Consider the following 21,789-nt stretch of genomic DNA (forward strand, 5'->3'; position numbering starts at 1 on the left):
CCAGTCAGTTCAGGAAAGTAGTATTTGTTCATCTCTTGTAATTGTACTTCTGTGTTCCATTTTGTGGCACATTTAGACATCTCAATGTATTTAACTCCTAAATTATATTTCTATAAACTTTTTCCTTTTGCTCTTGTCATGAAACATAAGCTGGAGGTCAGTGTGTCCCATCAGCCTCCTGTTTTAGGAGTAACTCTAACTTCAGCTCAGTCAAAGATAGCCACACTGCCCAGAAGTGGAACCAGAGTTCTGGATCCTAGTTTTCCTATTTTGCAACTTCGTTTTAAATAATTAGTACAATTAAACTAAATACTCCCTGCCTGATATACACTATCTTTTCCCAGTGCTCCTGAGTGTAGAACATGATGCTAAAATATGAATGTCACTATACCAAACCTCGCTCATTTAAATAAATCAGGAGGCAGGAAGGTGAAGTATCCAGAAGGGAATGATGGGATGTGGGTCGTTGAGATGCTCTCTTTTCAAGTTTAGTGGGACCATTTTAGCTTCTTACTCTGCACCACGTTGATGAAAATGAACATGAAGTTTACACTCGATTCAGTCTGAGTTTAAGTTCATTTTGGCTGTCCTTTGGCTGCTTGTACGCGCAGTTTTTACGCACACACTGGTTGTGCGTTTCGATGGACACCATATCACATCCATCTTCCAAGACACCACTACAAGGTAAGGGGAAGTTTAAAACTCTGCTGCAAGCATGTTGAGGAGCTGTGGTTCACTGTGGGAGTCATATGAGCAGACCAGCACCAGAGAGGCGTTTACGCAGGAACTGCAACCTCAGCGAGGAGGAGGAGGAGGAGGAGGAGGAGGAGGAGGAGGAGGAGGAGGTATCTGGAGGATGGATCAAATGGAAACTCTAAGACGCTTCATCTGCCTTTTCTCCTGGTGTTACTTTGCATGGGTTTTCCCCTTTCGCCGCTCCATGATGCCACAGTAAAAGTAAATGGGTTCAACTTTTGATGAGTGGGTCTCACCGGAAAGTTACTAAAACTAGTTGTGCATGTCTCTCCACTTTGTTTGTATTCTTAGAAATATTTTTCATCTGGTAAAACTTTTACTTTAGCATTTCTATGCTGAACCGCAAGGCGTAATTTGGCACATTTGGCACTTCTACTCTGCGTTTTGCGCACTGAGCGCGAAGAAGTTTTTTTTTGCCTACACTGTAAGAAATATCATCTCGAGCTCTTCCGTTTAACTCATCCTAACTTGGACAGCCATAAAACCGGTGGATCAGACTTTTTCCATTGTTGAAGGAACTCAGCTCGCTACTAGAAACTGTATCCAAGTGACCGGGGGCCAAATTGGATTGTGTGTCATTATATTCGCTGGTTGTTTTTTTGCAGCGGTAGAAGTAAAACCACGTCATTCTGTCAAACAACTCCCCCTTTTCCTCCCTGTTGGACCTACATCCACACTTCAGGCACAACTGGATAAAGGGTTAGGGTCAGAAGTAAAACCATGATGACCGGATTTCGGCTGAACTTATCGCCGCTGAAGGAGCCTTTAGGTTTCGTCAAACTGGTGGAGTGGGTAAGTTCCCAACTGGTGGACTGGTTGGATACATGTCTGTGTGTGTGAGTGTGTCATACCCACAGGACAGGGAGGTTCACTCCGTGGTTTTCCCTTTTTCCGGCGATTTTCACTAAAATCCTTGATAAAAACCATTGAGGAAATCTGTGTTAAAAAACTGTAAATAACAGCAAACAAACATGAACTACTTTTATTCAGAAATGATCCATCAGCTTTTTTGAAACTTTTCATCCATCTGCAGCTTCTAGTTTTCTGCAGACAGTGGTTTATATAACTTGTAAAGATATGGTTTAATAAAACTAAAAACTGCAAAGTTAGTTTAGATGATCACATAGAAATAAGCAGGAATTTACCCATTATGATGATTGCTGAGGATTTAGTTTACTTTTTAAAAATTTTTTTAGCTTTTGTCATAAAAGTTGACTTGTCTTCAGATTCAATGGAGGATGATTAAAACTAGAAGTTCATCTGTACTTTGGTGCTTGAACAGGACTGCCTTCAGACAATGCAGTTACAGATTAATGCATCTCTCCACAATAATTTACCTCTGAATAACCATGCAGACAGTTTAGACAGTTTGGTTACTGATACACACACACACACACACACCACATACTTTTTTTTTTTTTTTTCTTTTAGCAGAAAGTCCAGTAATCACTTGTGCTCTACATAACTGGGTCAGTGTGGGTAATGCAGCTCAGCTACAGTTTCCCTCAGCTGTTCTATTTTCTCACTCATACAACACATATACAGGGCTTGAGAACAACAGTAACACACAATCATCTGACTGAGGACAAAGCTTTGTGTGTGTGTGTTTAATGGTGTTTGTCTTACGTAACCCTTATTTAACACACATTTTTTACTTATTCACAAGGGGCCCAGTGACTAATTGCATGCACATATTTGGACGTGTAATAAGGGGAACTTTATTTGGTGTTATTGCCAGATCTTAAAGCATAAAATCGTGCCCACAAGATTGAAACATCAGTCCATCAGTAAAGCTTGGCTCAAAGAATCGTCGAGCAAACACAAGCCTAAAATGGAAATATTATAAACTCTACAGATGTTTCATCCATCATAAGGTTTACAGTGAAAAATCCAATATCGCCGTATTTACTTTGTAGATTTCTGTGTGCATTACATGAATATGCAGTTTGCTTGGCACACAAGTAGTCTGGCATAAACACTCATCCTCCCAGAGATATTATCATCCATACAGTAGTAAACAGGAAGGAGGGGTTGGAGTGCCCAATCTGATGTGGGTTGATAAAGAAGCTGCTGGGCTGCCTCATTCACTCCGTAATGATGGGGATGCTATTCATCTTTTTTGTCGTTCTTAGTTTTTCTGTAGTTGAGATGATATGTAGTTGTTGCTATGGAAATAATGGATCCCAGTGGAGAATTGAATGGGGTTTGGTCTGGTTGGCCACTTGGAACACTTGTGACTGGTCCTAGCAAGAGTAAAACAAGAAAAAAATCTGTTGTAGCTCAATGCAGATATTTATTCCAGACATAATATCTCAAGTATCACTGCACCTTCTTTAGTGAAAACATATACAGAAGCCATCTTAAATACCCCAAATCACTGTTACATCAGATAATCAGTGATCTTGCAGTAATATATATAATAAACAAAGAAAATAGAGGGATATTTTTTTCATAATGTGTAAAAGACTTATTAGAAAAAAAAATTGAGGGCAACTGATGTTGGTTTTGTAAGGCCGATGCCAATTTTCAAAAATTTGGTCAGCTGATGGCCGATATCTACAGCCGATTTTTGAGGCCGATTATTAAGGCCAATTTTTTTTTTTTTTTTTTTTTAAAGCACACTGACCATAAAATACAATTAAAACACTCAGATAATTAAGATTTTTATGCTGCTATATAAACGAAATTCTTAATACAGATTCACGTAGTACTCTTTTAACATTTATTGCACTTCAAGTGCTGCCCACACAAATGCCTGATCAAATATCATGCAACATTTTTACTACTGCTCAAATATCGGCTTTCAAAAAAAAATTAAGGCCGATGGTCGATATTGAAAAAAAAAAAAATCAATATATCGGCCTGATATATTGGCTGGCCGATATTGGTCTACCTCTAAAAACAACCCTCACATACAACATCACAAATATATACAGAGGTAGAATAATATATACACTGTTGACCATAAAATTGGACTAAAATATGTTTTACCTCCTTTAGTGTGACAATGGGGTTAATTCTTGATCGATAAAAGTGTAACTGGGACTCAGTATGCTATGTCATCATTGCACCTGGTTGAAGTGAAGGTCATAAAAAACTAGATATAGGATATAGGCTATAGCAGGGGTGGGCAATTAATTTTCCTGTGGGGCCACATGAGAAACTTTAACAGTTATTAAGGGCCAGATCAGTTCACTTGCAGCTCTGCTCAATATATATCTCTATAAAAACAGTAAATGAAACAGTACAATCATACAATGAAAATGTGGAGCACAGAATACAACTATCTAATGAATATTTTCAAAAATGTGCAAAACCAGCTCCATGTTAATTTTACATGAAAAACCATAAATGCAGCTTTGTTTGTTTGCATATCTCAGTTCCTTTTCTGACTTCAGTGAAGAAATACTTAGAAGTCCATGTCTTGTTAAAATCTCTGCATTCTTAATCGATCTTTATTTCTTTTTTTGGCATTAGCTGACATCTTAATGAACTGAAACTGACCAACAAACCAATAAGCTTTATTATAACCATAAGCTTTATGCTGAGAATGGAAAGTATGTGCGAAAACACACTAATTTAGCAGATCCTACTAAATAAAAGCTGTTCCATTGCATTGGTTGCATCTATTACCCTGATAAATATTTGCATTGACTTTTAATTTGCCAGTGACCTCATGCGGGCCGGTCAGGGTCAGCCATCGGGCCGCATGTGGCCCGCGGGCCTTACTTTGCCCAGGTCTGGGCTATAGGGTGTCCCTGTATAGTGGTTAAGTGTTATTCAGTTCTGTTTATTGTCTTTTTATTCTCCTCTGCACCTCATTTCGTTGCATCATTATACTGTGTATGAATGTGCAATGACAATAAAGATCTATCTATCTATCTATCTATCTATCTATCTATCTATCTATCTATCTATCTATCTATCTATCTATCTATCTATCTATCTATCTATCTATCTATCTATCTATCTATCTATCTATCTATCTATCTATCTATCTATCTATCTCTGAGGAGTTAAATCTCTTATGAAGGTACATGATGTCATTTCAGTGTCTCAAAAACTCTTGGAGAACATGTGTAGACATTTAAGTTACAAAATATATCCTGAAAGCTGATTGGAGGTGAGGGGGTTCACCATTTTTCTTAGAACCTTTCTTCGAAGTAAAGCCAAGAATGCATAGTATTTGGGCAAGAACAAGAATTATTTAGTGTCTGAAATGCCTGTAGATTAGAGTGAATGAGTTTGCAGATGCCTGAGACAAATGCCTAAAGTACTATCATGCCATGTTTGAGGAGGAAGCTGCCAGACTTAAATGATTAAAAGGTGGATGTAATTAAATGGATTAAAAGGTGTGTGTACATTTCTGTATGTGCGTTTGCTTCACGCTGGCTGTTTCGCTTATTCCTGCTGTGACTTCTCGACCTTGTAGTGGGAGTGTGACAAAATCTGCACAACAAAAATGTTAGAAAAGTAGCTTACAGTGGTGTGCGGCCAAAAAAACAGGAAGTGGCAGCCAGTGACATCTGGAGAAACATCTGGAAAGAGGCCTTGAGGTGTGTGTCAGTGTGTGTGTTTATGTGGGTCTTGTGGTGTGAAGCTAAAGGCTAAAAGTTGAGCTGTTGTAAGCCTTTTTTTTAAGAGGTCTGTGGAGATGTGTGATACAGTTGTGCTGATGTAGCAGAACTGAAGAGCGGTATGGATGTTATTATTTTGTTTGGTGTGTACTGACTGTGAGCACCATTGTGTAGTGTGACTCAGAGATCATAACTTTATCACATGTTGTAGCCTTTCTCTTGACTCAATTATCAATGAAATGCACAAAAGCACTAAATATAGCCCCCCCTTTCGCCAAAAAAAAGCAGGACATACTGTAGAACTATGAATTAGTGCTGTTCAGCTGTCTTCCACCAAACAGCTCAGACAGGCCATGTGATGATGGGCAGGGGCATGGAGTTATGCATGTCAAGAATGTGTGAAAACCTTTAACCACACATTACATGCAGAACAAAGACTTTCTTCTGTAAAATCTTGAAGATTATGTTACATATTTCCATGCCATAAAAGCTGGGTAAAGTGATATCTGTGAGAGTCTGAGTCGAACATCAAGTTAAATGATGAGTGTTTTGGCTAATGCAGTTTGAGAGTTAAGCTTTATAGCAGCCACCCTGACTAAAAGAATTTAGTTTGTGTTGGTTTTAAGGAGAGTATTAGTGTCACATGGTCTACACGCTGAATCAGATGCTTTTCTGGCCTTGCGAGAAGGAATTCAGAAGCTCAGCTGCAACGTCAGTGTAGTCTCTTGGCCTAGTAAAGAAGACGTGGTAGGTTTTATAGACTTTGAACGCAACAAAGCTTGGGTATTATCATTCAGCAAAACAATTCTCATAAGAAAAGGACTCAAGAAAGCTGAGGGTGTGAAAAAAAAAAATAAAAAAAATTGTGGAGCACTACTTTTTATCTTCTGCAGTCTTGAAGAGAAAAAGAGTGGCCATTAGTTAGTCCCTTGGGGTCTTCTCTGCTGACGTTTTGTGTTTGTTTGCCAACTTTGTTCTTGGTGTCTAGTTTTATTTGTGTTACATTGTACTGTCAGACTTTGTTGTCTAAGAGAACATGTACAATGAAAGCAGAAAATAGAGAATTATGATCAAATACAGTTTGCATTTCACAAACAGTCAGTATTTCATAGAGGAGATTTGCATTGTAGATTTATTGGAGGGAATATATTGAATATTTTCTGCTTCCTTTGAGCATTTTCTTCCTTTTTTTTTTGCCTCAAAGCTATCAACCATTTCCCAAATCTCTCAGTCTCTCTTGTCTGTCCAAACAGCTCACAGCCATATTTGCTTTTGGAAGCTGTGGCGGTTACTCAGGGAGAAACATCATATCGCTCTTCTGTGGAGATGGAAGGAATGAAACTCTCCAAGCCAATTTTCACTACCCATTTAGGTGAGTGTCTTATATCATATTCTGTAATTTTTCAGCATCAGGTTTGAAGCACCACTTCACTGGCTGATGGTAATGTATGAGACATGGTTCTTTTAACCGTCGTGTTGGTTTTACGGACAGGTTAAGTCAGGTCCTGCTCATTAAGGAAAACACCACTATCTGCAACCATTCTGTTACGACGACACACTTGGTAGGAGACTCCGCCTCCTCTGCAGAGTTTTTTGTGGGTGTCGCCATCATCTGCTTCCTGTACAGCATGGTAGCTCTGCTGGTGTATTTGGGTTACATGCACGTCTACAAGGACTCGGACTTTGGACCCATTTTTGTAAGTAGTAACCTCACCGTTCAGTTTACGAATAGGCCTCTCTGAGATTGTTCTTACCTGATGTGGTTTTTCTTACTTCCAGGATTTCACACTCACAGCAATCCTGGTCTTCTTGTGGCTGGTGTGTTCATCCGCCTGGGCCAAAGGTCTGCAGAATGTCAAAGATGCTGTAGATACAGATGGCATCCGCTCCACACTGGGAATATGCAAAGGCACCAATGTCACCTGTGACGTCACAGAGTTTGCCAACATGCGCAGTCTCAACATTTCTGTGGTAAAGAAAAAATACACAGCATCTTTCTAACACAACACTTCTGCTGCATTTCCATTATACAGTTTTAGCACTACTCCTTTCTACTCGACGAGACTCAACTCAACTCAATTTCGGTCGTTTTCCGCTACAATTGAGTACCGCTTCAACGCAAGTGGGGTCATCAAAGCAAGGCAGCTGGAAACTCATGCGTGTGATCATTTGTGTGGGACACAAACATGACACAGCAATGGATTTTTTATCAAACTTTATGAAAGAACCACAACAATACAATCAAATATTACAGACAACAGACAAAATATAATAAAAAGACAGCACATATATCGGAAGAGCGAGTAATCATTCTATTTTAAAGAATTCCTGATACATTCTAATAGTTTTTGTAGCTTTATTTTTTTTTAGTTTCTTAGCCTCCTAAGACCCAGGAAATGTCAGCAAAGTCCAAGCTTTTTTTGTTTTTTATTAAATAAGTGCCTATATTGGAAACATCATGATGCAACAGTTTTTTCAGATGCAGTTTTTAAAATTGTTATGGAATATCTTTTGTGGTGGACAGTTTTCTTTTCTTTTTTCTTTTTGTATAAAGTTGTGAAACTCTTATCCACAAATGTGGACAGAAAACCCATAGCTGGGTCTTAGGAGGTTAAGGATTATGAATTAAAATGCATTTTGGATTCACACATGAAAATTTTAAAATGAGGAACTTTTTTCAAAAATGTATGCTTATGAATATGACATTTTCCTAATAAAGTAAAATCATGATTATAAAGGATATTTTAGAATTTGTCTGGTCAAAATGTGCAATTACATTCTTATCCATAATTTCAGTGGTGCTGGTTAATTTAGAAGAAATGTAATTTGTAACATGGGTCAAAAAAGAAAGAGAACAATAGAACAGATGAAGTGGTGCTGATTCTTGATTCCAAAAAGTACATGTATTTTCAATATCTAAGTATTTAGAACTAGCGTATTGACCTGTGAAAATCCACGGGTTCTAGATGTGGTAGTTTATGCTATGCTTATGTTGTGTATTTGTGCATGCTGTACCGCATTTGTCCAGCAGTCACCGCCAAAGCATTCTGGGTACAGCAATGTGATTGTAAGGCTATTGCATTCCAAAATTACTAATATCTCCCAAAATATTGTTCCTATCAACTTGCCGTTTTCGCTAGTCTGTTCGTTTACCAAAAATACACAAGTATGACAAACTGAAGCAGTCAGCTGTTTCTGGATTTTGTGTGAATCCCCAGACACACGCATGCACACAGAGGCCACTTGGCTTTTATAATATACATATCTACACTGGAGGACAAGGAGTCCTTCTCATGACTCATCCAATGATGTCACTCCCTAACCAATCAGTGGCTGCAGCCTGTTGACATCACATTTTCAGTTTGACTCAGCTCACTTGGAACCCCCAGCTGAGTAGGTATTAAAAAAGGACCTGGTACCAGATACTATCACCTAACGGAAAACCCTACAAACAGAGTAGAGCCGAGCCAAGTAGGTACTAGTGGAAAAGTCCCAGTAAAGAATTTGCTCATAATTTTAATAACTTTGTAACTGATAATAAGTAAGAAATACCCTTTTTTTTTTAAAACTCTAGCCTGTTAGACATTCTGACCCATAATTTTACACACATTTCCAGCATTAGAGTTTATGTAATACTATATCAACAGGAAATAACAAACATCAAGCAGCCTGACTCACAGTCATGAGACACTGAGAAATAACACTTTCATTTTCCACAAACACTCTGGCTGTGTTTTACTTAAGATTTGCTCTATCCTGTCTTACAAAAGCAAACGTGTTCCAATAAACCTCAATAGAACTCAGTAAATAAAACATATTTGAGCAGGGTGTCCTAAAACATACCCAGATACCTAAAAAGTCTTTAAAAATCTAAATGTGATTTTTCATAAAAATAATCATTAATCCTTAAATCTGGCACTCAAAGGTCTTAAAAATCTCACAGACGCAAGAAATTATATTGCAATATTTGCTTTGGAAATATTTGTCAAGTATATATCAAATTGTAAGTATTGTTTAGCATTTTTAATGGTGATTGGTATGAGTTGAGGCATCAACAATCATTGTTTAGCAGCTCAAACTTCAGGGACTACAGGTGGAAATTAGCACTACTGCTGCAACCTTGTACAATACATCTCTCCTGTTTAAGGTTAATGTATATTGTGCATTGTCCCTGTCTAAATAAATAAATGAATAAATAAATAAAATAAAGTAGCAGAAACATTAGTCATGGAGAAATGGAAATGTAACATTAGCTGGATTGAAACATTTGTTAAAACTGGTTCAAGGCAGTAACAACAACACCTGTTGTACTGTTATTATTGTGAATGTACGGTATTAAATTTGACTGAAAATGCCTTGAAAGATGACTAAAAAAGTAACAGATTTGGCTTCCTCAAATCTGCAGATACCCTGTTAAGACTGAATGTGAAATTACTTCAGGGTTTACTCATTTATTTTGCAACTTATGACTAAACTCTTGTATTTACTACTATTGCTGTAACCACTATGTTTCTATGTTTTCTGTCTTAAACGCTGTAGGTGTTTGGCTACCTCAACATGTTTGTGTGGGCTGGAAATGCCTGGTTCGTGTACAAGGAAACCCGCTGGCACTCTCAGAAATTCTCTTCCCCGACTGGACCTGGAAGGCAGCAAGTCCCTGCACCCATTTAAGATACACAGCAACACATGCACCCACAGACACACACTGAACTGAACCACACCACACTCTTTGTACACGTCCCACCATTTGCATACATGTACTGTATATGTTGTAAGTACACATTCATACACATAGAAACGTTCTGTGACGATGACAAATACAGACAAAATGAAGGAGAAACCAATCTATCATCCCATTGGATTTGGCACCTTATCAAAATGCCTCAATGAATTCCCTGACAACTTGATGTGATATCATTCCTTGCACATTGATGATGTACTTTAAGTGTGAATATTTCTTCTGGAGGGCTTAGTAAGTGGCAACAGACATTGAAGATTTCATGTGTAAACCAGCTTTTATATGTTTTATCTGTTAATGTTCCATTTACAAAAGCAATGTCAATGCAACAAATGGAAAACCATTTAAATGTGCCTTCTAGGAACAATTACTAGATATCTTTTTGTACATTTATAGGCAAATCAATGCAAAACCATTGACCATACATCTTAAATCAGCAATCTGCCTTCAGTAGCTAGGAAGGAATCTTTTTTTTCTCCTTCGCTTTATCCCTCAAAGACCAAGAACTATTTTTGTGTCTACATCTAACCTTTGTTTAGTGATTCATCGCCCGATATTATAGTTTTATCCTCTGTATTTTGTATTTTTTCAATGAAAAGGCAGCGTTTTCCTTTATTGACTTTTCTGTTCATGGAGATATTCATAAAAACCCATTGTAAATTCAAAGATGATAATACAGAGGTTATTAATAGAGATAAGTGAAGCAAAGGTAATTTTTTTTCTTTTTTTCAGCAAAATATATCATTAATTCCATGTAAAAACAGATGGCTTTTTGTCAAACTACAGGGGTTTTATTGGTGAATCAATGTTTCAGAATATGACAGTGTTTCCATGTTCACTGTGGAGCCTCTGAACATCCACTGATGCCACTGAAAAGTTGAGAAACTGCATTTTACCTGAATTATTTTAATGTATTGTGAGGATTTGTGGTTCAAAAGTTATTAAATTTTAGATCAGTTGATGGTTTTGGTCACTGGTGGCTGTGTAGGTCTTTGAGGGTTAATTACGCTTAATTCTATATTGATGAATATCTCTGTTTCTGACATCAAATGCAACACATGGAGCATGATTAAGGGGTATAACATATCAGACAATAAGGACGTTTTAATCAAGGTGTGCAGGGCAACAGACTAGGTAAAATTATAGTTAGTAGAGAGGTGTAATAGTATGATACACTAATCGATTTGCAATATCTGTAATTTGTTAACGTATACTGCAAATTGGGTAATGTTATATATTACACGTGTACATTTTTAGATTTAACACGTTCGGTATCCAAAGGTGACTCTTGTTTTCATTCCTTTATGCATTCATTTGCCCTCTAGTAGCAGGTTAAATAAAAGTTCCTAGTGTATGTAGTCTCTAATATGTCTGTAAAGTGCATGAAGTCCTTTTTTTTTCCCTCAAAAACACTGGTAAAGTGAATCATCCCTGTGTCAGTTAGGGACATTTGCACATAGCGATGTCACCAAAGAAAATCAATCTATTAAAAGAATGTTTTGACTCTATGGTTGATAAAATTAATTGTGAGTCAGATATCAGAAGGGTACCTTATATTACCTTAATGTATGTATATGTTAGTATCACAGCATGTGCAATGTACTATTATGGTGTGTAATAGGCTTTGTGACTTTTTCAGCGCACTTCCATAAAAAGCACTTGATTTAAGTTGGGCAGTAAGTTAGTTGTTTGAAAATATTTTCTATGTGAGTTCATCCAAAGTTTTTCCGTATCCAAAAGCTTTGATTTATTTCGTTTCTATACTTAGGTACCAGTTGAACATTAAATCCTCTCATGATTGTGTTCTTTTTCAAGCCTTTGAATGTAGTAGTGTCTTCTTTTGTGCCAAAGCAGCATTTTCATCTTCTTGATTTATTAAGTATCTTCATGTGCGATGTTGAATTAATTATTTTGCTGTTCTTCAGACTATCTAGTCCACCTTCCATTGTCTGTTTTTTTTTTTTTTTTTTTTTATATATATATGTATGAATCCACGTGATATTAAGCTGTTATCTGCGTTTTATATATTCTGCTATTTTTTCTGTGCATGTTAAGCTTTGCAAATTCCTCATCCTCTTTGCCTTTTGTTATAGTGACCATATACCTTATGTACAGTTGGATGAGTAACGTCATTTAACTTGGCCCCAGTGACAAAGTTAAATGAATAAACAAATGTTTGTGGTGTACTGGTTATGCCTCTGCATTCATATAATCATCATCCATCTAGTTTCAGGTTTGTCAATGATTCATTTAACCTACTGTACTGCCTTGTGCAAGAGACATACATCTGTTAACTAATATGTACCATTGTTTGGTTTTTCAATAAACATTTTTTATTGATCTGTGTTCATGGGAAAGCTTGTGTGTGAGCATGTGCTATGTGTTAACAATACAATACAATAAGCATCTGGGGATGTGTTGATAGGCAATTATGACCCACAACCGACAGCAAATATGCTTTGTGTTCACTGACTTTTCTATGATCCTAGTGGTAAATTTTCATATGTGTTTTGGAGACAAAGAGAGTGAGGACAAACAGGAAAAACTGCCTTTAACCACATCATGTCAAGTGTGTGTGTGGGTGTGTGGATATGGATGTGACCTGATTTGACACATAAACCAATCAAGGTCATTTCCTTTAACTTCATTGAAGGCTGTCATTTCCTCTGTTTCTCCACCCCTCTCTGGTTATCTCACTTTCTCTCCAAAAGATGTAGCTCATACTATGTCATTGTGGATTTGCCGTGCGGTGTCGTGCTATGTTGGCTCCAACTAGATACTTCTTAAATTTATCATCATCAATTTTACTGAGACATAAAGACAAGTTTGGAGTGTTTTATGTTTTTACTCTAACACAATATGACATGACTAGTCGACATCTGCATCCGTTAGCATTTCTGACAACGCTAAATAAATCTTCACAGCACCACAATCAGTCAAGGTTTCACTGAGGTGTTTTATTTTAAACGCTGAAGATGCAGGTGTTTCGCAAATGTAGAACTATTTTTAAGAAATTTGTAGACTATCTCTTGCTTGTGTAAATGTTGCTGTCAGATGAAAAAGAAATTGCATTTGTCATCCAAACTAGGCTGATTCTGCAAGCAAAATGCAGGCCTTGTTTTCAGCCACAAGAGGTCAATGTAGTGCCATGTGCATGACCTCAGCTCCTCAGGAAACCCAAGACGCCCAGCATCCCAGGACAACGGGCTTTCAAGGATATTAACTGTGCATGTGGATTTAATGGTTGATTTGCACTGTTGAGTTTATTAACTACCTGTTAAATACATGCACAGTAGATGAAACCCTCTAGTGAAGTTATACCACTGTCTTATACCCAATATCATCAATGAATATGATCAATGAAGACCAAAATTATTGAGAGATTATACTGACTTTATTTTTAAAAAGTAAATACTGTAAAGTCTGCAAGGGGGTGGCTAAGTAATGGATCTTTAAAATCACTATAAATGTCAGTATAATCTCTCAGTAATTTTCTCAATAATTTTGGTCTACACTACACTGTGACATAAACTGTAATGAAAAGGCTTATACAGAATTTTAGCAATGGTACACTGGTTTGCTGACTTAACCAAGATGGGTATTTTGGTCGATTTGTTCCCTCTTTTTACAGACACAGCTTTGGTATTAATCATCAGACCACTATTGCGTGGTGATAGAATGCATTTTCTATTAATTCCCTCATGGATCATGATGGATTCAGACTGCATTATATTCTGGAGCTTGTGATGAACAGCTGTTTCCAAGTCTCTGAGCAGTGGCTCTCACTCGTCTTCATAAAACACTAAGATGTCCATCTGCTCTTTATCATGTTGGTTGAGTTGAGAAATTATTTTGGACTGCCTTTAGCTTATATATGTAACTGATGTTAACTGATGCACATATTACTTATGTCTCAAAAATGTTGTGGTCACCTACAATAAAATTTGGAAATCTTGCCATTTCAATATTTAACAATTTTATGCCCAATTTATTAAATATAATTTGTTATTATCAGATTTGATCATGTTTATTATACATTTCAGAAATGATTTAACCCCATTTTATTAGTTTAAAATATATTGTCATTGAAGGATTATTTGAATTTCAGCATAAAACTCACAGATAATTACTTCCAAAGCTCTATGCATGACTTATAAATAAGTTATTATTTGTAGGCTGCTTGTAGACATTACACATTATCATTCAAATGATATGACACTTTTTAAATTGAGTTTTTTATTATTATTATTATTATTATTATTATTATTATTATTATTATTATTATTATTATTATTATTAAATTTCTTAAATTAATTTCCTGTCTCCTAAAAAATCTGAAAAAAATTACTTAGACAAATATTTTAGGAAGGTGATGATACACATTTGTAAATTACGTAAAGCACTTTGGGTGCCTTGAAAAGCGTGATAGAAATCTAACCTATATTATTATTATAATAATTATTATTATTATTACTATTATTATCATCATCATCATCATTATTATTATTATTACTATTATTATCATCATCATTATTATTATTATTATTATTATCATCATCATTATCATCATCATCATCATCATCATCATTATTATTATTATTATCATCATCATAATTATTATTATTATTATTATTATTATTATTATTATTATTATTATTATTATTATTTTCAATAATGCAGTGATGCTTTTTTGGTCAGTGAATGTGATCGGCACAAACCCTTTAGGTCTACATGACTAGACAAAGACGAACAGATTGAACAAACAATCAAACATTAACCAAATAAATAAATAAACAAATGTGTTCGTGTATACATTTTAACACATAAAATACTGTCAAAGAAAATTTACAAGAGAATAGCCTACATAAAGCAAAGTTAAATTATTTTTGCTTTTTTTTCTCTCTCTAATAAAGACCCCCCCGCCAAAAAAAAAAAAAAAAGCACTGAATAATATGACTCTTTAGTATTATGTAATCAGCTATGACTGGTTGAAATGATGCATTCACTGTGACCTAGTTAACCCATTTGTCATATTCAGGTCTATAACTTTAGTTTTGCTGTGACTAAGGATCATTCAGGCTGATATTATTACCGATATTGTCACATATATTAGTCCTATTTTCTGGTGTATGACCCATAAGCCTCGGACGCCACCACATGTCATTTCTGATACAACATCCACCCCTATAATATAAACTGTCTTCGGGCTGTGTCTTCGTGACTGAACTCTTGAACCCGTTCGGAGCTCTTGCCTTGTCGCTCTACCATGCACTCCGACGGAAGAACCCGAAAACACCCGACGCCGTCCGATGTCGACGTCAGCATATCTCGTTGTTTCGTTTTCGTGCGAAGGAGAGAGAGGAAAAAAAAAACGGCTCTGAGCAAAGCAACAAGAAGGAAGAGCAATGGCGACACTGGATCGCCAAATACCAAGTCCGGATACCTTCCTCTGCCAGCCTTGGTCTTCCTTCGTCAGTGCAGCTAAATTACGCGTTGTTGACAGTAAGTTCGCACGTCGGTATCGGTGTTGTTTTTGCGGTCAAACTGTCGGGAAGTGCGTGGTCCAACTGTCTGTGATTGAGTTGAGTAAGCTCCTCCACCATGCAGGGTCTGTCAAAGCGCAGCAAAGTAACTGTCAAAAATATTACTACGAAATGCAATATTAATATGCTGCTTGGACTGTGGTGTTCAGGCGTGTGGATTGACGCTATCCGTAACAGTGCGGAGTTTGTGCGATAGATGCCTGCGGTAATGCTATCCTCAACTGTCCAGCTGTAAGTTTGTTAGCTTTGACAGCTTCACTTGATTTAGGAAGCCAGCTTTAGGCGCTAGCAGGCTAACGCTAACCCGATAGCCAGCCCCAAACCAGCATGGCTCCACGCATGGCCCCAAAGTTTGTTATGAATGCTGTCCAGTGTTTGTAAGTGTCTGTTTTGTGTATTTCCACGCAGACTCGTCCGTGGACAACACCGACAGAGAGCCGTACTGCCTTGGTGAAGCTGTGAACCTCAGTAAAGAAGGTAAGGAAGTTACAGAAAACACATGAGAGACCTGTCACGTACATGGTCTGGTTTGTTGTTGTTGTTGTTGTAGAGTAGGGCTGTCAAACTCATTTTAGTTCAGGGGCCACATTCAGTTAAATTTGATCCGCAGTGGGCCTAACCAGTAAAATAATAACATAATTATATATAAATAATGTCAAGTCCAAAATTTTCTCTATGTGTTAGAGTGAGAAAAGTGTGTTTACATCTACCAACTATCCTTTCAAACAATGTGAATAACATGGACAAACTGAAAAAATAAGAGTAATTTTAGCAATATTATGCCTCACTTATTTATTTATTTATTTTTAATTTTAATTTTTTAGTTTGAACATGCAAAGAAAATAAAACAAAACAAAGCAAATTAAGACATAAACAAAATAACATTTAAATGGACAGAATCTATCTTCAAGCACATACAAGTCTGAATTTTGCATGGTCGAAAAGGAGTAGGAAGAAGTATAAACTTATTTAATCCTACCCCTCAGTCCTTTTACACCTTTTTTTAATTAACTTTATACAGCAATTAACCTATACTATTGCCCTAATTTTAGCATTGTACCACAACAATCCATAATACAGTAACTGAATTATCCACAACATTATGTTCGTGTCAGTATGGTCATACAAACAGACTCAACAAATCAAACATTTTCTTCAATATCTTTATCATTTCCACATCTTTATTATTACTTACAGATCACAGTGGATCTACAAATACACAAAGCATTTAATATCAGGCAGAATATTGTTAAAATTTTGCTTACTTCTCTTAAAATATTTCAGGTTCATATTTGTTCAAGTTATTCGCATTTTTTGTTAAATTATACTTTGTTTTAGTGTAAATACATGAAAATATTTACATTTACTAAGAAAGAAATTTGAAGTTGTGAGTATTTATATGTTATTATGATAGGATTTTACTGGTCTGACCCACTTTAGATCATATTAGTCTAAATGTGGAACCTGAACTAAAATGATTGTTGATATCTTCAGTATAATTTTTGCATTTCACAACTGCATCCCAAGGGCTGAACTGGACCCTTTGGTGGGCCGAATTTGGCCCCCGGGCCGCATGTTTGACACCTGTGTTGTAGTGGTTGTAGGTGTTGTGCCGAAATCTGCTCCCTCTTCGTAAGTCAGCCATGAAGAGGACAATGTGCACCAAATTCATCTTATCACAATTTGCTAATAAATGCTCCCTGCTCACCCTGGTTCGTTAACTTTCTCTTTTTTTGACTGTAGGGTATGAAATTAAATGTGAATTATTCAACCTCTTAACACCATCATAGCTGTGTAGAAATTAAGTAATTAATAATATTGTAAGATACTGCAGTTATGTTTTTTATCTGTTTAACATTAAAGAATGTGCAAACTGTAAGGTATATAAAACTTTCAAACATTAAATCTTAAACAGACAACACACAAAATATATAACAATAAAAACAGATACTGCCGAGGGTGACGTAGTTTTTGGCAGGGAGCAGAATTCAGCACAACAGGAACCACTTGGCTTATCTTTATTTATTTATTTACGATATTTATGTGTAATTTAAAGGGGTCGTATTTTGCTAAACCCACTTTTATTAGTCTTTGGTTCATTTATTTGTGTATTTGGACCCTAATAGTTCAAAAAGTTTGAATTTGAACCCTCCAGGTGCTGCAAAGCTATCTGTATATTCATTTAGGCAAAAATCTAGTGGATTTCTACAACCACTTTTAATTCTTGCTTAATTTGTTACGTCTATAACTAGTTACATCATGACATTTACACATACAAGTTCAAGACTTCTGACAAACATTTCTCAGAGTACGATATAATTGTTTGTCAGCAGCAGCGGTAGTAGTCCATACTGAAAATATGTCCAAACTTCTGGTTGTATTAACAAACACAAGTGGTTGAATAGGACGGAGGAGCACTGCCAACAACCTGGAGGGGGTGGGGTGTGAAGTGGCTCATTTACATTTAAATGGCCAGCGCTCAAAACAACCTTTCTGGTGTCGTTACTCAGAAATAGGGTTGAATATGGACCTGTGGAGTTGAATTAATGAAGAATTCAGACCCAAGCAAAGCATTTTCAGTTTATGTAGACCGCAGGGAAATGTTTTAAAATGTATAATTTCATTTAAAAAAAGCAAAATATCACTCCTCTAAGTAGTCGTCCTATGTCAAATGCACATTTGAGCTTCGTAGTCAATTATTATCTGAATTACAGTAGCTATCCTGTCATAAGAAATAGTGTCAGACTACAGATAATAAACAGCACATATTCACTCAGAATATTTAAAGGGGTAATGGATATCTTAACCCATAAAGACCCAAACATCCACCATCAACCGAAACCATCTATTGATCTGAAATGTTAAATACCTGTTCATCCATTAATCCTATCAATCCATGTAAATAATTAGTGTAAAATGCAGTTTATCATCTTTTCATGGTCATCAGATATGACCCATTTGGACGTTCAGAGGCTCCGTAGTGAACGTGGAAACACCGTCATCTTCTATAAAATTGATTCACCAGTAAAACCCATGGAGTTGGTTCAATGTCAGTGAATGGAGACACTTGTTTTACGTTCAGTTACTGATATCTTTGCTGAAAAAGTCAGTTTTTCTTCAGTTTTCCCCGTTTCTGATATAAAAACCCTCAACTTTAATCTGAGCTTTTATGAACATCTACATGATCAGTAAATTAAGTATAAGAAAATACTTGATTTTCACTGAAAATTCACTAAATATCATTTATAACAATAAATGGAGGTAAACCGCTTAAGAGAGGTTAAATAGAGAGAAAAATTAATTTGGGAACTGACACAAAAGTCACACTGGGTCTTTATGGGTTATAGGGTGTATTACAAGTCTTCATGATTGATCAGTTAATCAGATGGTTACAGACAGGTTACACTGTTTCACAGTTGTTTTTAGAAATGACATGCTTCAGAGGTCAAGTGTGCTAAATCATGCATATTTTAACAAGATGAATTGGAAAACAAATGAGAAAAGTGCTGGTTAGTTGATGTTTTCAATGTATATGATGTGTAATTACAAGTGTTATTACTCATTGGTTTATGTAGAATTATACAATCAATTTATACATCTTCCACTTGAAAGAACCTGTCAGGTAAATACAGTTGCGGAAAAAATTATTAGACCATCAAAAGTCATCAAAAACAATTCTTATGCAATCAAGTACTAACTCCTGTGTGTATCATGTGACTAAAACAGACAGAAAAGAAAATATGGAATGCCTAAAAGCACTATTTTTGGCAGTACAATGCCATAGATAATGATGTAAGAACTTAAGTGATTTTGGTTATTATCAAGAAAACATGGAAAATGGATAGATATCAGCTCTGAAATTAGACTCTTATGAGCTATTTTTGTTGTTATCATTATATTTGTCCAAACAAATGTACCTTTAGTTGTACCAGGCATTAAAGTGATCAAGAAACTGAAGAGAACAAGGGGTGGTCTAATAATTTTTTCCATGACTAAATGTGTAGACAGTGTTGTGAAGTAGATCTGATAGCTCTGAGACCATTCTCTGGTTAATTCTCGCAATTTCACATTTTGACCCAAGACTGTATGTTGGAAGTACAATCAACCAGTATTTATGACTGAATATTTCTTTATTTGTGACTCAAACTTGGTAAAGTGGCACTACCTTATTTTACTTGTAGACCAGCGTTATCATTTTAAGCAACCAGAAGTTTTGGTCTTGTTTTTGTCATTCTTAGGAAAAGACAAAGCCACTAGTAACACACTACCATAGCTGCAACTCTGAGCCAAGTAAAAAATATTTTCTAGGGAGAATCAAGTGGCAGTAGGCTATTAATATTTCATTTGGGTGATGGAAGTATTAAACTGCATGGAAATATCCTGCTGACCAAGGCTTTGTGTTATTCTAAACAGATGAGTATGGTTGGAGCAAAAGGATGCCGAATCTGTATGTCAGCGTTACTAATCGTCTGAAGGTGTATAATCCTGGATACAGTATGTCACATATTTGATAGCGCTGCATTATCAGCAGCAGCCTCCTAGGAGGGCTTTGTCTGAGTATTTCTGTGCATGTTTTGTATCTCAGCTGCAGCACGATGCCGATAAGGCTGTGCTTGACCAGGTCAGCCAGGCTTGTCTATGTTGAAGTTCTGTCTAAATTATTCACTAAAACGATATATGTAGGTGCTTGTATAAAATTCATTTAATTTATTAATTATAAGCAAATCTGAGGGGGTTGGAGTAGCGTGCAGACAGCTGCCCTCAAGGAGTGAGTGGGTACCTCCATCTCCCAGGCCCTCAGGGAGTTCCTCCACACCTCAGCATGTATAAATACCCACAGGAGCACCCGTTGCACAGTAACACACTTGAGTCATTCCTAAAAGTTTGAGCATACTGCAGCCCTCGTAGAAACGCACACACTGAGCTGGGGAAACTCTTCTCACTCTCACTGGTTAAATACCAACCCCTCCTCCCACACACACTCACTCACATGCTTCATCTTCCCCTCTCAGAGCCAGACTGGAGCGGTGTTTCCAGAATCGCTGATCTGTTGGCAACATGACACTAAGGCCCGCTGAGAGTGATATGCACATCCACACACTGACACAATGCTGTCAAACATGCGAGGAAACACACTTAAAATGCTCGATTTGTATATTTGTAAAGGGGAGGAAAAAAAAAAAAGCGATTCATCACAGATTATATCCCTTGTTTACTCGCTTGACACTTCAGTGCACACGTATATTTGTAGACGATGAGAGCAGGTTGGCAGTAATTGGTGTGTGGTGCAGGACATGATTACTATCCATGTCTTCCTCTCTTTTTTTCTCACACACACACACACACACACACACACACACACACACACACACACACACACTAAGTGGGAATGATGACAACCTTCAGCAACTTAGTTTGGCCAGACTGGCACTCACTGTCATCATCTCACTTGTTAAAGGCGTTGCTGTAATGCTGCTATTTGTATGTTTACTACTCCCTCATAGGAATGGGAGTCAGAAGAAACCACCACATATTTTAGAACATCTTTTGGTTTGCATTTGTAAGCTCTGTGTATTCTGTAGTGGACGAGCTAATTAGTAGTGTCAGAAATATTTTATAGTAAAAATACATTTCTTTATAATGACACAAGTTGGCTAGTTTAGACATTTTTGCTCAGTGAAAGAATATTTTACATGGAGTCTGTCTGGAAATGCAATAGTCTCTCTTCTGTCCTCCACTGCCATTCTTGTGCTGTTGATTATTTGTAATTTGTTAACCAACAGAAAATTAATGAGCATTTGCCTCCTTTTCTATTATAAATCATGAATAAATGAATAAAACAAATACTCATAGATGATTGATAAGACAAAATAAATAATTTGAGCCATGTCAGTTTATTTTATCGACCAAATTATTTCAATTATTAAAAAAAAGATAGGCAAAGTGATTTGTAATGATAGTAATTATTAAATGTTAGCTTTCATGTAATGGACTTTGATGTTTTAGTCTGATCACCATTGAATACAAGTGAACAAAATGATCCACACATGGTATTCCTTGTATTTCTCTCTGATTCCACAAAGTGAGGGTCAGCTTTTTAAAAGTCTAGACCCATCTTATGTGATCTCTCTGGGAAACTGTTCACTTCGTCGTCCCTTTGATATTAAGCCAAATG

The 21,789-nt window shown here is 36.5% G+C and overlaps 2 protein-coding genes across 3 annotated transcripts in view; both read left to right on the forward strand.

Annotated features, from left to right (window-relative positions):
- The first annotated feature begins 895 nt into the window (after positions 1-895).
- On the forward strand, positions 896-12,428 carry sypl1 (synaptophysin-like 1). Its single transcript, XM_030148710.1, has 5 exons — positions 896-1,548; positions 6,587-6,705; positions 6,826-7,030; positions 7,113-7,304; positions 9,873-12,428. The coding sequence occupies exons 1-5, from the start codon at positions 1,477-1,479 to the stop codon at positions 10,002-10,004; spliced, it is 720 nt and encodes a 239-aa protein (XP_030004570.1). The 5' UTR covers positions 896-1,476; the 3' UTR covers positions 10,005-12,428.
- A 2,893-nt stretch (positions 12,429-15,321) lies between these two features.
- Positions 15,322-21,789, forward strand: part of atxn7l1 (ataxin 7-like 1) — a 37,806-nt gene continuing 31,338 nt past the window's right edge. For both annotated transcript variants that reach the window (XM_030149751.1, XM_030149752.1), the window contains exons 1-2: positions 15,322-15,573; positions 16,023-16,091. In XM_030149751.1, coding sequence (XP_030005611.1) covers positions 15,477-15,573; positions 16,023-16,091 — 166 coding nt within the window. In that variant the 5' untranslated portion in view covers positions 15,322-15,476. The remainder of the gene's footprint in view (positions 15,574-16,022; positions 16,092-21,789) is intronic.

The sequence above is a fragment of the Sphaeramia orbicularis genome, chromosome 12 (assembly GCF_902148855.1).
Source record: "Sphaeramia orbicularis chromosome 12, fSphaOr1.1, whole genome shotgun sequence".
Lineage (NCBI taxonomy): Eukaryota > Metazoa > Chordata > Actinopteri > Kurtiformes > Apogonidae > Sphaeramia > Sphaeramia orbicularis.